The sequence below is a fragment of the Cololabis saira genome, chromosome 19, assembly GCF_033807715.1.
Source record: "Cololabis saira isolate AMF1-May2022 chromosome 19, fColSai1.1, whole genome shotgun sequence".
Classification (NCBI taxonomy): domain Eukaryota; kingdom Metazoa; phylum Chordata; class Actinopteri; order Beloniformes; family Belonidae; genus Cololabis; species Cololabis saira.
The window spans coordinates 773,795-790,159 of NC_084605.1; the positions used below are offsets into that span (position 1 = coordinate 773,795).

Sequence of the window (16,365 nt, forward strand, 5' to 3'; positions counted from 1 at the left end):
GTAGTTATAGTACTAGTACTCACTAGTTGGGGTAGTTATAGTACTAGTACTCACTAGTTGGGGTAGTTATAGTAGTTATAGTACTAGTACTCACTAGTTGGGGTAGTTATAGTAGTTATAGTACTAGTACTCACTAATGGGGGTAGTTATAGTACTAGTACTCACTAGTTGGGGTAGTTATAGTAGTTATAGTACTAGTACTAACTAGTTGGGGTAGTTATAGTACTAGTACTCACTAGTTGGGGTAGTTATAGTACTAGTACTCACTAGTTGGGGTAGTTATAGTAGTTATAGTACTAGTACTCACTAGTTGGGGTAGTTATAGTACTAGTACTCACTAGTTGGGGTAGTTATAGTACTAGTACTCACTAGTTGGGGTAGTTATAGTACTGGTACTCACTAGTTGGGGTAGTTATAGTACTAGTACTAACTAGTTGGGGTAGTTATAGTACTGGTACTCACTAGTTGGGGTAGTTATAGTACTAGTACTCACTAGTTGGGGTAGTTATAGTACTAGTACTCACTAGTTGGGGTAGTTATAGTACTAGTACTAACTAGTTGGGGTAGTTATAGTACTAGTACTCACTAGTTGGGGTAGTTATAGTACTAGTACTCACTAGTTGGGGTAGTTATAGTACTAGTACTCACTAGTTGGGGTAGTTATAGTACTGGTACTCACTAGTTGGGGTAGTTATAGTACTAGTACTAACTAGTTGGGGTAGTTATAGTACTGGTACTCACTAGTTGGGGTAGTTATAGTACTAGTACTCACTAGTTGGGGTAGTTATAGTACTAGTACTAACTAGTTGGGGTAGTTATAGTACTGGTACTCACTAGTTGGGGTAGTTATAGTAGTTATAGTACTAGTACTAACTAGTTGGGGTAGTTATAGTACTGGTACTCACTAGTTGGGGTAGTTATAGTAGTTATAGTACTAGTATTCACTAGTTGGGGTAGTTATAGTAGTTATAGTACTAGTACTTACTAGTTGGGGTAGTTATAGTACTAATACTCACTAGTTGGGGTAGTTATAGTACTAGTACTCACTAGTTGGGGTAGTTATAGTAGTTATAGTACTAGTACTCACTAGTTGGGGTAGTTATAGTACTAGTACTCACTAGTTGGGGTAGTTATAGTACTAGTACTAACTAGTTGGGGTAGTTATAGTAGTTATAGTACTAGTACTCACTAGTTGGGGTAGTTATAGTACTAGTACTCACTAGTTGGGGTAGTTATAGTAGTTATAGTACTAGTACTAACTAGTTGGGGTAGTTATAGTAGTTATAGTACTAGTACTCACTAGTTGGGGTAGTTATAGTAGTTATAGTACTAGTACTCACTAGTTGGGGTAGTTATAGTAGTTATAGTACTAGTACTCACTAGTTGGGGTAGTTATAGTAGTTATAGTACTAGTACTCACTAGTTGGGGTAGTTATAGTAGTTATAGTACTAGTACTCACTAGTTGGGGTAGTTATAGTACTAGTACTCACTAGTTGGGGTAGTTATAGTACTAGTACTCACTAGTTGGGGTAGTTATAGTACTAGTACTCACTAGTTGGGGTAGTTATAGTACTAGTACTAACTAGTTGGGGTAGTTATAGTACTAGTACTCACTAGTTGGGGTAGTTATAGTAGTTATAGTACTAGTACTCACTAGTTGGGGTAGTTATAGTACTAGTACTCACTAGTTGGGGTAGTTATAGTAGTTATAGTACTAGTACTCACTAGTTGGGGTAGTTATAGTAGTTATAGTACTAGTACTGACTAGTTGGGGTAGTTATAGTACTAGTACTAACTAGTTGGGGTAGTTATAGTACTAGTACTAGCTAGTTGGGGTAGTTATAGTACTAGTACTCACTAGTTGGGGTAGTTATAGTACTAGTACTCACTAGTTGGGGTAGTTATAGTAGTTATAGTACTAGTACTCACTAGTTGGGGTAGTTATAGTAGTTATAGTACTAGTACTGACTAGTTGGGGTAGTTATAGTACTAGTACTAACTAGTTGGGGTAGTTATAGTACTAGTACTCACTAGTTGGGGTAGTTATAGTACTAGTACTCACTAGTTGGGGTAGTTATAGTAGTTATAGTACTAGTACTCACTAGTTGGGGTAGTTATAGTAGTTATAGTACTAGTACTCACTAATGGGGGTAGTTATAGTACTAGTACTCACTAGTTGGGGTAGTTATAGTAGTTATAGTACTAGTACTAACTAGTTGGGGTAGTTATAGTACTAGTACTCACTAGTTGGGGTAGTTATAGTACTAGTACTCACTAGTTGGGGTAGTTATAGTAGTTATAGTACTAGTACTCACTAGTTGGGGTAGTTATAGTACTAGTACTCACTAGTTGGGGTAGTTATAGTACTAGTACTCACTAGTTGGGGTAGTTATAGTACTGGTACTCACTAGTTGGGGTAGTTATAGTACTAGTACTAACTAGTTGGGGTAGTTATAGTACTGGTACTCACTAGTTGGGGTAGTTATAGTACTAGTACTCACTAGTTGGGGTAGTTATAGTACTAGTACTCACTAGTTGGGGTAGTTATAGTACTAGTACTAACTAGTTGGGGTAGTTATAGTACTAGTACTCACTAGTTGGGGTAGTTATAGTACTAGTACTCACTAGTTGGGGTAGTTATAGTACTAGTACTCACTAGTTGGGGTAGTTATAGTACTAGTGCTAACTAGTTGGGGTAGTTATAGTACTAGTACTCACTAGTTGGGGTAGTTATAGTACTGGTACTCACTAGTTGGGGTAGTTATAGTACTAGTACTAACTAGTTGGGGTAGTTATAGTACTGGTACTCACTAGTTGGGGTAGTTATAGTACTAGTACTCACTAGTTGGGGTAGTTATAGTACTAGTACTAACTAGTTGGGGTAGTTATAGTACTGGTACTCACTAGTTGGGGTAGTTATAGTAGTTATAGTACTAGTACTAACTAGTTGGGGTAGTTATAGTACTGGTACTCACTAGTTGGGGTAGTTATAGTAGTTATAGTACTAGTACTCACTAGTTGGGGTAGTTATAGTAGTTATAGTACTAGTACTTACTAGTTGGGGTAGTTATAGTACTAGTACTCACTAGTTGGGGTAGTTATAGTACTAGTACTCACTAGTTATAGTAGTTATAGTACTAATACTCACTAGTTGGGGTAGTTATAGTACTAGTACTCACTAGTTGGGGTAGTTATAGTAGTTATAGTACTAGTACTCACTAGTTGGGGTAGTTATAGTACTAGTACTCACTAGTTGGGGTAGTTATAGTACTAGTACTCACTAGTTGGGGTAGTTATAGTACTAGTACTAACTAGTTGGGGTAGTTATAGTAGTTATAGTACTAGTACTCACTAGTTGGGGTAGTTATAGTAGTTATAGTACTAGTACTCACTAGTTGGGGTAGTTATAGTAGTTATAGTACTAGTACTCACTAGTTGGGGTAGTTATAGTAGTTATAGTACTAGTACTCACTAGTTGGGGTAGTTATAGTAGTTATAGTACTAGTACTCACTAGTTGGGGTAGTTATAGTACTAGTACTCACTAGTTGGGGTAGTTATAGTACTAGTACTCACTAGTTGGGGTAGTTATAGTAGTTATAGTACTAGTACTCACTAGTTGGGGTAGTTATAGTAGTTATAGTACTAGTACTCACTAGTTGGGGTAGTTATAGTACTAGTACTCACTAGTTGGGGTAGTTATAGTACTAGTACTCACTAGTTGGGGTAGTTATAGTACTAGTACTCACTAGTTGGGGTAGTTATAGTACTAGTACTAACTAGTTGGGGTAGTTATAGTACTAGTACTCACTAGTTGGGGTAGTTATAGTAGTTATAGTACTAGTACTCACTAGTTGGGGTAGTTATAGTACTAGTACTCACTAGTTGGGGTAGTTATAGTAGTTATAGTACTAGTACTCACTAGTTGGGGTAGTTATAGTAGTTATAGTACTAGTACTGACTAGTTGGGGTAGTTATAGTACTAGTACTAACTAGTTGGGGTAGTTATAGTACTAGTACTAGCTAGTTGGGGTAGTTATAGTACTAGTACTCACTAGTTGGGGTAGTTATAGTACTAGTACTCACTAGTTGGGGTAGTTATAGTAGTTATAGTACTAGTACTCACTAGTTGGGGTAGTTATAGTAGTTATAGTACTAGTACTGACTAGTTGGGGTAGTTATAGTACTAGTACTAACTAGTTGGGGTAGTTATAGTACTAGTACTAGCTAGTTGGGGTAGTTATAGTACTAGTACTGACTAGTTGGGGTAGTTATAGTACTAGTACTAACTAGTTGGGGTAGTTATAGTACTAGTACTAGCTAGTTGGGGTAGTTATAGTACTAGTACTAGCTAGTTGGGGTAGTTATAGTACTAGTACTCACTAGTTGGGGTAGTTATAGTAGTTATAGTACTAGTACTCACTAGTTGGGGTAGTTATAGTACTAGTACTGACTAGTTGGGGTAGTTATAGTACTAGTACTGACTAGTTGGGGTAGTTATAGTACTAGTACTAACTAGTTGGGGTAGTTATAGTACTAGTACTCACTAGTTGGGGTAGTTATAGTACTAGTACTCACTAGTTGGGGTAGTTATAGTACTAGTACTAACTAGTTGGGGTAGTTATAGTACTAGCACTCACTAGTTGGGGTAGTTATAGTACTAGTACTCACTAGTTGGGGTAGTTATAGTACTAGTACTTACTAGTTGGGGTAGTTATAGTAGTTATAGTACTAGTACTCACTAGTTGGGGTAGTTATAGTACTAGTACTCACTAGTTGGGGTAGTTATAGTAGTTATAGTACTAGTACTCACTAGTTGGGGTAGTTATAGTACTAGTACTCACTAGTTGGGGTAGTTATAGTACTAGTACTCACTAGTTGGGGTAGTTATAGTACTAGTACTCACTAGTTGGGGTAGTTATAGTACTAGTACTCACTAGTTGGGGTACTTGGGGTAGTTATAGTACTAGTACTCACTAGTTGGGGTAGTTATAGTACTAGTACTTACTAGTTGGGGTAGTTATAGTAGTTATAGTACTAGTACTCACTAGTTGGGGTAGTTATAGTACTAGTACTAACTAGTTGGGGTAGTTATAGTAGTTATAGTACTAGTACTCACTAGTTGGGGTAGTTACTCCCAGACGGGGCGGTTTGGTCCATGAAGGAAGAAGCTCCGCTGGAATCAGGGTTGGTGAATCTGAGGAGACACGGAGCAACGTTAGCATCAGGCTAAAGTACTGAGGTACTGAGGTACTAAGGTATTAAGGTACTAAGGTATTAAGGTACTAAGTTACTGAAGTACTAAGTTACTGAAGTACTAAGGTACTGAGGTACTGAGGTACTAAAGTACTGAGGTACTGAGGTACTGAGGTACTAAGGTACTGAAGTACTGAGGTACTAAGGTACTGAAGTACTGAAGTACTAAGGTACTGAAGTACTGAAGTACTAAGGTACTGAAGTACTGAAGTACTAAGGTACTGAAGTACTGAAGTACTAAGGTACTAAGGTACTGAAGTACTAAGGTACTAAGGTACTGAAGTACTAAGGTACTGAAGTACTAAGGTACTGAAGTACTAAGGTACTGAAGTACTGAAGTACTAAGGTACTGAGGTACTGAGGTACTAAGGTACTGAAGTACTAAGGTACTGAGGTACTGAAGTACTAAAGTACTGAGGTACTGAAGTACTAAAGTACTGAGGTACTGAAGTACTAAGGTACTGAGGTACTGAAGTACTGAGGTACTAAGGTACTGAGGTACTAAGGTACTGAAGTACTAAAGTACTGAAGTACTGAGGTACTAAGGTATTAAGGTACTGAAGTACTAAAGTACTGAAGTACTGAGGTACTAAGGTACTGAGGTACTGAGGTACTAAGGTACTGAAGTACTAAGGTACTAGTACTTACTCCGGGACGATCTGGATGATTTCTGGTTTCACATATCCATCCACCGCTTTCGCTGCAAGAAACAAACCTGGATTAGATTCATCAGCTGGAGGAACTTACTACGTACTTATACTTATACTAGGGGGGTACGTACAGAGGGGGGGTGTAGTACTTGGGAGGGTACTGGGAGGGGGGGTCATAGTACAAGTACTCACAGATAGGGGGACTGTAGTACTGGGAGAACACGCCCTCCTTGGGCCGGTCCGGGAACAAAAGCACCAGGTGGTTCAGATCGCTGATCCGGTCGGCCAGAGATCTGATAGAGAAATCCTTAGTGGTGTAAGGAAGCAGGTTCCACACCATCCTCTCCCCTAGGAGACAAGGAAACAAGGAAACAACCTCAGGTTCCACACCATCCTCTCCCCTAGGAGACAAGGAAACAAGGAAACAACCTCAGGTTCCACACCATCCTCTCCCCTAGGAAACAAGGAAACAAGGAAACAACCTCAGGTTCCACACCATCCTCTCCCCTAGGAAACAAGGAAACAAGGAAACAACCTCAGGTTCCACACCATCCTCTCCCCTAGGAGACAAGGAAACAAGGAATCAAGCAGGTTCCACACCATCCTCTCCCCTAGGAGACAAGGAAACAAGGAAACACTGGGTGTAAGGAAGCAGGTTCCACACCATCCTCTCCCCTAGGAGACAAGGAAACAAGGAATCAAGCAGGTTCCACACCATCCTCTCCCCTAGGAGACAAGGAAACAAGGAATCAAGCAGGTTCCACACCATCCTCTCCCCTAGGAGACAAGGAAACAAGGAAACAACCTCAGGTTCCACACCATCCTCTCCCCTAGGAGACAAGGAAACAAGGAAACAACCTCAGGTTCCACACCATCCTCTCCCCTAGGAGACAAGGAAACAAGGAAACAACCTCAGGTTCACCACCATCCTCTCCCCTAGGAGACAAGGAGACAAGGAATCAAGCAGGTTCCACACCATCCTCTCCCCTAGGAGACAAGGAAACAAGAAACAACCCCCTCCTAGAGGTGTAAGGGTCATCTTCCTTCCTTCTTTTCTTCTTTCTAACCTTAACCTTGCTAACCTTGCTTGTTGGGGTTGTGGGTGCTAAGTGCTAAGTGCTAACGCTACCTTGCTTGTTGGGGTTGTGGGTGCTAAGTGCTAAGTGCTAACGCTACCTTGCTTGTTGGGGTTGTGGGTGCTAAGTGCTAACGCTACCTTGCTTGTTGGGGTTGTGGGTGCTAAGTGCTAACGCTACCTTGCTTGTTGGGGTTCTGGGTGCTAAGTGCTAACGCTACCTTGCTTGTTGGGGTTGTGGGTGCTAAGTGCTAAGTGCTAACGCTACCTTGCTTGTTGGGGTTCTGGGTGCTAAGTGCTAACGCTACCTTGCTTGTTGGGGTTCTGGGTGCTAAGTGCTAAGTGCTAACGCTACCTTGCTTGTTGGGGTTCTGGGTGCTAAGTGCTAACGCTACCTTGCTTGTTGGGGTTCTGGGTGCTAAGTGCTAACGCTACCTTGCTTGTTGGGGTTCTGGGTGCTAAGTGCTAAGTGCTAACGCTACCTTGCTTGTTGGGGTTGTGGGTGCTAAGTGCTAAGTGCTAACGCTACCTTGCTTGTTGGGGTTGTGGGTGCTAAGTGCTAAGTGCTAACGCTACCTTGCTTGTTGGGGTTCTGGGTGCTAAGTGCTAACGCTACCTTGCTTGTTGGGGTTCTGGGTGCTAAGTGCTAACGCTACCTTGCTTGTTGGGGTTCTGGGTGCTAAGTGCTAACGCTACCTTGCTTGTTGGGGTTCTGGGTGCTAAGTGCTAACGCTACCTTGCTTGTTGGGGTTCTGGGTGCTAAGTGCTAACGCTACCTTGCTTGTTGGGGTTGTGGGTGCTAAGTGCTAAGTGCTAACGCTACCTTGCTTGTTGGGGTTGTGGGTGCTAAGTGCTAAGTGCTAACGCTACCTTGCTTGTTGGGGTTGTGGGTGCTAAGTGCTAAGTGCTAACGCTACCTTGCTTGTTGGGGTTCTGGGTGCTACATGCTAACGCTACCTTGCTTGTTGGGGTTGTGGGTGCTAAGTGCTAACGCTACCTTGCTTGTTGGGGTTCTTGGTGCTAAGTGCTAACGCTACCTTGCTTGTTGGGGTTGTGGGTGCTAAGTGCTAAGTGCTAACGCTACCTTGCTTTTTGGGGTTCTGGGTGCTAAGTGCTAACGCTACCTTGCTTGTTGGGGTTCTGGGTGCTAAGTGCTAACGCTACCTTGCTTGTTGGGGTTCTGGGTGCTAAGTGCTAACGCTACCTTGCTTGTTGGGGTTGTGGGTGCTAAGTGCTAATGCTACCTTGCTTGTTGGGGTTCTCGGCCACCCAGGCGATGGTGATTCCTCCGATCTCGGAGTCGCTGAATCTCAGCAGGAAGGTTCCGTTGGGTTTGGAGAGGAGCAGGTCCTGGGCCTGCTGCTTGTTCACGAAGCCCAGGATGGCCCTGCGGTGGAACCAGACACTAGCATGAACCGCCGCTCGGTTCAACCAGATACTAGCATAAACCGCCGCTCGCTGCCGACCGGCGGCTCAACACGCCTCAAACCAACGGCTCATTACCCGTCGTTCCAGTGCGGCTTCAGGTGCTTCTTCATCAGCTCCACCACGCCGTCGAACCACTGCCAGAAGGTGAAGCTGCGTCCAGGGAGGTTCTCCTGCAGAACAAACGCTGCGTTAGGCGGGGGAACGTAAATTTTGACTTTTTTTCTCAAAATTTCGACTTTTTCTCAAAATTTTCTTGACTTCTTTCTCAAAATTTTTACTTTTTACTTTATTTTTTCTCAAAATCTTGACTTTTTCTCAAGATTTCGACTGATTTCTCGAATTTTTTCACAAAATTTTGACTTTTTTCTTGACTTTTTTCTCAAAATTTTGACTTTTTCTCAAGATTTCAACTTTTTTCTCGAATTTTTTCACAAAATGTTGCCTTTTTTCTTAGAATTTTGACTTTTTTCTTGCCTTTTTTCTCAAAATCTTTTCTCGACTTGTTTCTCAAAATTTTGACTTTTTTTCAAAATTTCGACTTTTTTCTCAAAATTTCGACTTTTTTCTCAACTTTTTTCTCAAATTTCGACTTTTTCTCAAGATTTTATGCGATGAATGTATGTAATGTTCAGTAGAATCCTGGATTATAAAATCCTCTCACCCGGTTGAACTGGGCCCAGGACACGCTCATGTTCCGGTAATCCTCCGGGTTGTTGCTAGCGCCGCTAAAAGCCTTCTGGGCCAGGAAGACCAGGTTGTCCTCCGTCAGGCCCCGCCCACTCTGCTGGCCCCGCCCACTCTGGCCCCGCCCACTCTGCATCTCCGCCCTGTACTTCATGTCCAGGGCCTTGCAGAGCTGAGGCCAGGACACCTTATCAGGGACCAGGAAGGGGACACGGCCCTGGGGGGACAGTTAGAGGGGACATTAGCAGAGCTGAGGCCAGGACACCTTATCAGGGACCACGAAGGGGACACGGCCCTGGGGGGACAGTTAGAGATCAGGAGACCGTTAGAGAACAGCAGGGACACAGCGGGAAAATTTTAACTGAATTTTGGGGGAAAATAAAATGGAATTTTGGGAAAAATAAAATGGAATTTGGGAAAAAAAAAAAAAATGGAATTTTTGGGAAAATTAAAATGGAATTTTGGGAAAAATTAAAATGCAATTTGGGAAAAATAAAATGGAATTTGGGAAAAAAAATAAAACGAAATGTGGGGGAAAATAAAATGGAATTTAGGAAAAATAAAATGGAATTTTGGTGAAAAAGTAAATGGAATTTTGGGAAAATTAAAAGGAATTTGGGAAAAAAAATAAAATGGAATTTTTGGGAAAATTAAAATGGAATTTTGGGAAAAATAAAAAGGAATTTGGGGAAAAATAAAAAGGAATTTGGGAAAAAAAATAAAACGGAATGTGGGGAAAAATAAGAAGGAATTCGGGGAAAAATAAAAAGGAATTTGGGGAAAATAAAAAGGAATTTGGGGAAAAATAAAAAGGAATTTGGGGAAAAAATTGAATTTTCGGGAAAAATAAAAGGGAATTTGGGAAAAAATAAAATGCAATTTGGGAAAAATAAAATGGAATTTGGGGAAAAAAAATAAAACGGAATGTGGGGGAAAATAAGAAGGAATTCGGGGAAAAATAAAATGGAATTTTGGGGAAAAAGTAAATGGAATTTAGGAAAAATAAAATGGAATTTTGGGGAAAAAGTAAATGGAATTTTGGGAAAAATGAAAAGGAATTTGGGGAAAAATAAAAAGGAATTTGGGGGAAAAATAAAATGGAATTTTGGGAAAAATAAAATCTAATTTGGGAACGATAAAATGGAATTTTGGGGAAAAATAAAATGGAATTTGGGGAAAAATAAAACGGAATTTGGGGAAAAAAATAAAATGGAATTTCGGGGAAAATAAACCGAATTTGGGGAAAAATAAAATCTAAATTGGGAAAGATAAAATGGAATTTTGGGGAAAAATAAAAGAGAATTTGGGAAAAAATTAAACGGAATTTGAGAGCAAATAAAATTGAATTTGGGAAAGATAAAACGGAATTTGGGGAAAAATAAAAATAAATTTGGGAAAAAAAAATTGAATTTTGGGGAAAAAGTAAATGGAATTTTGGGAAAAATGAAAAGGAATTTAGGAAAAATAAAATGGAATTTTGGGAAAAATGAAAAGGAATTTGGGGAAAAAAATAAAATGCAATTTGGGAAAAATAAAATGGAATTTGGGAAAAAAAATAAAACGGAATGTGGGGGAAAATTAAAAGGAATTTGGGAAAAAAAATTAAATGGAATTTTTGGGAAAATTAAAAAGGAATTTGGGGAAAATAAATAAAACGGAATGTGGGGAAAAATAAGAAGGAATTCGGGGAAAAATAAATTGGAATTTAGGAAAAAAAAAATGGAATTTGGGGAGAAATAAAAAGGAATTTGGGGAAAAAATTGAATTTTCGGGAAAAAAAAATGGAATTTTGGGAAAAATGAAAAGGAATTTAGGAAAAATAAAATGGAATTTTGGGAAAAATGAAAAGGAATTTGGGGAAAAATAAAAAGGAATTTGGGGAAAAATAAAATCTAATTTGGGAACGATAAAATGGAATTTTGGGGAAAAATAAAATGGAATTTGGGGAAAAATAAAACCGAATTTGGGGAAAAAAATAAAATGGAATTTCGGGGAAAATAAAACGGAATTTGGGGAAAAATAAAATCTAAATTGGGAAAGATAAAATGGAATTTTGGGGAAAAATAAAAGAGAATTTGGGAGAAAAATAAAACGGAATTTGAGAGCAAATAAAATTGAATTTGGGAAAGATAAAACGGAATTTGGGGAAAAATAAAAATAAATTTGGGAAAAAAATAAATAAAAACGGAATTTGGGGAAAAAAATAAAATGGAATTTGGGGAAAAAAATAAATGGAATTTGGGGGGAAATTAAAATGGAATTTGGGAAAAAATAAAACCGAATTTGGGGAAAAAAATAAAATGCAATTTGGGAAAAATAAAATGCAATTTGGGAAAAAAAATAAAACGGAATGTGGGGAAAAATAAGAAGGAATTCGGGGAAAAATCTAATGGAATTTAGGAAAAATAAAATGGAATTTTTGGGAAAAATTGAAATGGAATTTTGGGAAAAATAAAAAGGAATTTGGGGAAAAATAAAAAGGGATTTTGGGGAAAAAGTAAATGGAATTTTGGGAAAAATGAAAAGGAATTTAGGAAAAATAAAATGGAATTTTGGGAAAAATGAAAAGGAATTTGGGGAAAAATAAAAAGGAATTTGGGAAAAAATAAAACGGAATTTGGGGAAAAAAATAAAATGGAATTTCGGGGAAAATAAAACGGAATTTGGGGAAAAATAAAATCTAAATTGGGAAAGATAAAATGGAATTTTGGGGAAAAATAAAAGAGAATTTGGGAAAAAATTAAACGGAATTTGAGAGCAAATAAAATTGAATTTGGGAAAGATAAAACGGAATTTGGGGAAAAATAAAAATAAATTTGGGAAAAAAAAATGGAATTTTGGGGAAAAAGTAAATGGAATTTTGGGAAAAATGAAAAGGAATTTAGGAAAAATAAAATGGAATTTTGGGAAAAATGAAAAGGAATTTGGGGAAAAAAATAAAATGCAATTTGGGAAAAATAAAATGGAATTTGGGAAAAAAAATAAAACGGAATTTGGGGAAAAATAAAAAGGAATTTGGGGAAAAAATTGAATTTTCGGGAAAAAAAATGGAATTTTGGGAAAAATGAAAAGGAATTTGGGGAAAAATAAAAAGGAATTTGGGGAAAAATAAAATCTAATTTGGGAACGATAAAATGGAATTTTGGGGAAAAATAAAATGGAATTTGGGGAAAAATAAAACCGAATTTGGGGAAAAAAATAAAATGGAATTTCGGGGAAAATAAAACGGAATTTGGGGAAAAATAAAATCTAAATTGGGAAAGATAAAATGGAATTTTGGGGAAAAATAAAAGAGAATTTGGGAAAAAATAAAACGGAATTTGAGAGCAAATAAAATTGAATTTGGGAAAGATAAAACGGAATTTGGGGAAAAATAAAAATAAATTTGGGAAAAAAATAAATAAAAACGGAATTTGGGGAAAAAAATAAAATGGAATTTGGGGAAAAAAATAAATGGAATTTGGGGGGAAATTAAAATGGAATTTGGGAAAAAATAAAACCGAATTTGGGGAAAAAAATAAAATGCAATTTGGGAAAAATAAAATGCAATTTGGGAAAAAAAATAAAACGGAATGTGGGGAAAAATAAGAAGGAATTCGGGGAAAAATCTAATGGAATTTAGGAAAAATAAAATGGAATTTTTGGGAAAAATTGAAATGGAATTTTGGGAAAAATAAAAAGGAATTTGGGGAAAAATAAAAAGGGATTTTGGGGAAAAAGTAAATGGAATTTTGGGAAAAATGAAAAGGAATTTAGGAAAAATAAAATGGAATTTTGGGAAAAATGAAAAGGAATTTGGGGAAAAATAAAATGGAATTTGGGGAAAAATAAAACGGAATTTTGGGGAAAAGAATAAAATGGAATTTCGGGGAAAATAAAACGGAATTTGGGGAAAAATAAAATCTAAATTGGGAAAGATAAAATGGAATTTTGGGGAAAAATAAAAGAGAATTTGGGAAAAAATAAAACGGAATTTGAGAGCAAATAAAATTGAATTTGGGAAAGATAAAACGGAATTTGGGGAAAAATAAAAATAAATTTGGGAAAAAAATAAATAAAAACGGAATTTGGGGATAAAAATAAAATGGAATTTGGGGAAAAAATTAAATGGAATTTGGGGGGAAATTAAAATGGAATTTGGGAAAAAATAAAACCGAATTTGGGGAAAAAAATAAAATGCAATGTGGGAAAAATAAGGAGGAATTCGGGGAAAAATAAAAAGGAATTTGGGGAAAAATAAAAAGGGATTTTGGGGAAAAAGTAAATGGAATTTTGGGAAAAATGAAAAGGAATTTAGGAAAAATAAAATGGAATTTTGGGAAAAATGAAAAGGAATTTGGGGAAAAATAAAATGGAATTTGGGGAAAAATAAAACGGAATTTTGGGGAAAAGAATAAAATGGAATTTCGGGGAAAATAAAACGGAATTTGGGGAAAAATAAAATCTAAATTGGGAAAGATAAAATGGAATTTTGGGGAAAAATAAAAGAGAATTTGGGAAAAAATAAAACGGAATTTGAGAGCAAATAAAATTGAATTTGGGAAAGATAAAACGGAATTTGGGGGAAAATAAAAATAAATTTGGGAAAAAAATAAATAAAAACGGAATTTGGGGATAAAAATAAAATGGAATTTGGGGAAAAAATTAAATGGAATTTGGGGGGAAATTAAAATGGAATTTGGGAAAAAATAAAACCGAATTTGGGGAAAAAAATAAAATGCAATGTGGGAAAAATAAGGAGGAATTCGGGGAAAAATAAAATGGAATTTAGGAAAAATAAAATGGAATTTTGGGAAAAATGAAAAGGAATTTTGGGAAAATTAAAAGGAATTTGGGAAAAAAAATAAAATGGAATTTGGGAACGATAAAATGGAATTTTGGGGAAAAATAAAATGGAATTTGGGGAAAAATAAAACCGAATTTGGGGAAAAAAATAAAATGGAATTTCGGGGAAAATAAAACGGAATTTGGGGAAAAATAAAATCTAAATTTGGAAAGATAAAATGGAATTTTGGGGAAAAATAAAAGAGAATTTGGGAAAAAATAAAAAGGAATTTGAGAGCAAATAAAATTGAATTTGGGAAAGATAAAACGGAATTTGGGGAAAAATAAAAATAAATTTGGGAAAAAAATAAATAAAAACGGAATGTGGGGAAAAATAAGAAGGAATTCGGGGAAAAATCTAATGGAATTTAGGAAAAATAAAATGGAATTTTGGGGAAAAAGTAAATGGAATTTTGGGAAAATTAAAAGGAATTTGGGAAAAAAAATAAAATGGAATTTTGGGAAAAATAAAAAGAAATTTGGGGAAAATAAAATGCAATTTGGGAAAAATAAAATGGAATTTGGGAAAAAAAATAAAACGGAATTTTGGGAAAAATAAAAAGGAATTTGGGGAAAATAAAAACGAATTTGGGGAAAAATAAAAAGGAATTTGGGGAAAAAAATTGAATTTTTGGGAAAAATAAAAGGGAATTTGGGAAAAAATAAAATGCAATTTGGGAAAAATAAAATGGAATTTGGGAAAAAAAATAAAACGGAATGTGGGAAAAATAAGAAGGAATTCGGGGAAAAAATAAAATGGAATTTAGGAAAAATAAAATGGAATTTTGGGGAAAAAGTAAATGGAATTTTGGGAAAATTAAAAGGAATTTGGGAAAAAAAATAAAATGGAATTTTTGGGAAAATTGAAATGGAATTTTGGGAAAAATAAAAAGGAATTTGGGGAAAATTAAAAAGGGATTTTGGGGAAAAAGTAAATGGAATTTTGGGAAAAATGAAAAGGAATTTAGGAAAAATAAAACGGAATTTGGGGAAAAATAAAATCTAAATTGGGAAAGATAAAATGGAATTTTGGGGAAAAATAAAAGAGAATTTGGGAAAAAATAAAACGGAATTTGAGAGCAAATAAAATTGAATTTGGGAAAGATAAAACGGAATTTGGGGAAAAATAAAAATAAATTTGGGAAAAAAATAAATAAAAACGGAATTTGGGGAAAAAAATAAAATGGAATTTGGGGAAAAAAATAAATGGAATTTGGGGGGAAATTAAAATGGAATTTGGGGAAAAATAAAACCGAATTTTGGGGAAAAAAATAAAACCGAATTTTGGGGAAAATAAAACGGAATTTGGGGAAAAATAAAATCTAAATTGGGAAAGATAAAATGGAATTTTGGGGAAAAATAAAAGAGAATTTGGGAAAAAATAAAACGGAATTTGAGAGCAAATAAAATTGAATTTGGGAAAGATAAAACGGAATTTGGGGAAAAATAAAAATAAATTTGGGAAAAAAATAAATAAAAACGGAATTTGGGGAAAAAAATAAAATGGAATTTGGGGAAAAAAATAAATGGAATTTGGGGGGAAATTAAAATGGAATTTGGGAAAAAATAAAACCGAATTTGGGGAAAAAAATAAAAGGAATTTGGGGAAAAATAAAAAGGAATTTGGGGGAAAAAATTGAATTTTCGGGAAAAATAAAAGGGAATTTGGGAAAAAATAAAATGCAATTTGGGAAAAATAAAATGGAATTTGGGAAAAAAAATGAAACGGAATGTGGGAAAAATAAGAAGGAATTCGGGGAAAAATAAAATGGAATTTAGGAAAAATAAAATGGAATTTTGGGGAAAAAGTAAATGGAATTTTGGGAAAATTAAAAGGAATTTGGGAAAAAAAAATAAAATGGAATTTTTGGGAAAATTGAAATGGAATTTTGGGAAAAATGAAAAAAGGAATTTGGGGAAAAATAAAATGGAATTTTGGGAAAAATGAAAAAAGGAATTTGGGGAAAAATAAAATGGAATTTTGGGAAAAATGAAAAGGAATTTGGGGAAAAATAAAAAGGAATTTGGGGAAAAATAAAATCTAATTTGGGAACGATAAAATGGAATTTTGGGGAAAAATAAAATGGAATTTGGGGAAAAATAAAACCGAATTTTGGGGAAAAAAATAAAACCGAATTTTGGGGAAAATAAAACGGAATTTGGGGAAAAATAAAATCTAAATTGGGAAAGATAAAATGGAATTTTGGGGAAAAATAAAAGAGAATTTGGGAAAAAATAAAACGGAATTTGAGAGCAAATAAAATTGAATTTGGGAAAGATAAAACGGAATTTGGGGGAAAATAAAAATAAATTTGGGAAAAAAATAAATAAAAACGGAATTTGGGGAAAAAAATTAAATGGAATTTGGGGAAAAAAATAAATGGAATTTGGGGGGAAATTAAAATGGAATTTGGGAAAAAATAAAACCGAATTTGGGGAAAAAAATAAA

The 16,365-nt window shown here is 35.7% G+C and overlaps 1 protein-coding gene across 2 annotated transcripts in view; it reads right to left on the bottom strand.

Moving 5' to 3' along the window:
- Positions 1-16,365, bottom strand: part of LOC133419839 (signal transducer and activator of transcription 5B-like) — a 76,000-nt gene that overhangs the window by 3,819 nt on the left and 55,816 nt on the right. The window contains exons 13-19 of one of the 2 annotated variants that reach the window (XM_061709301.1): positions 9,358-9,387; positions 9,070-9,279; positions 8,484-8,578; positions 8,225-8,367; positions 6,098-6,253; positions 5,904-5,955; positions 5,119-5,196 (exon numbers count right to left, since the gene is read on the bottom strand). In XM_061709301.1, the coding sequence (XP_061565285.1) occupies positions 5,119-5,196; positions 5,904-5,955; positions 6,098-6,253; positions 8,225-8,367; positions 8,484-8,578; positions 9,070-9,279; positions 9,358-9,387 (764 nt within the window). Of the gene's footprint in view, positions 1-5,118; positions 5,197-5,903; positions 5,956-6,097; positions 6,254-8,224; positions 8,368-8,483; positions 8,579-9,069; positions 9,310-9,357; positions 9,388-16,365 lie in introns of both variants that reach the window. The other variant, XM_061709300.1, reaches the window with a different exon arrangement.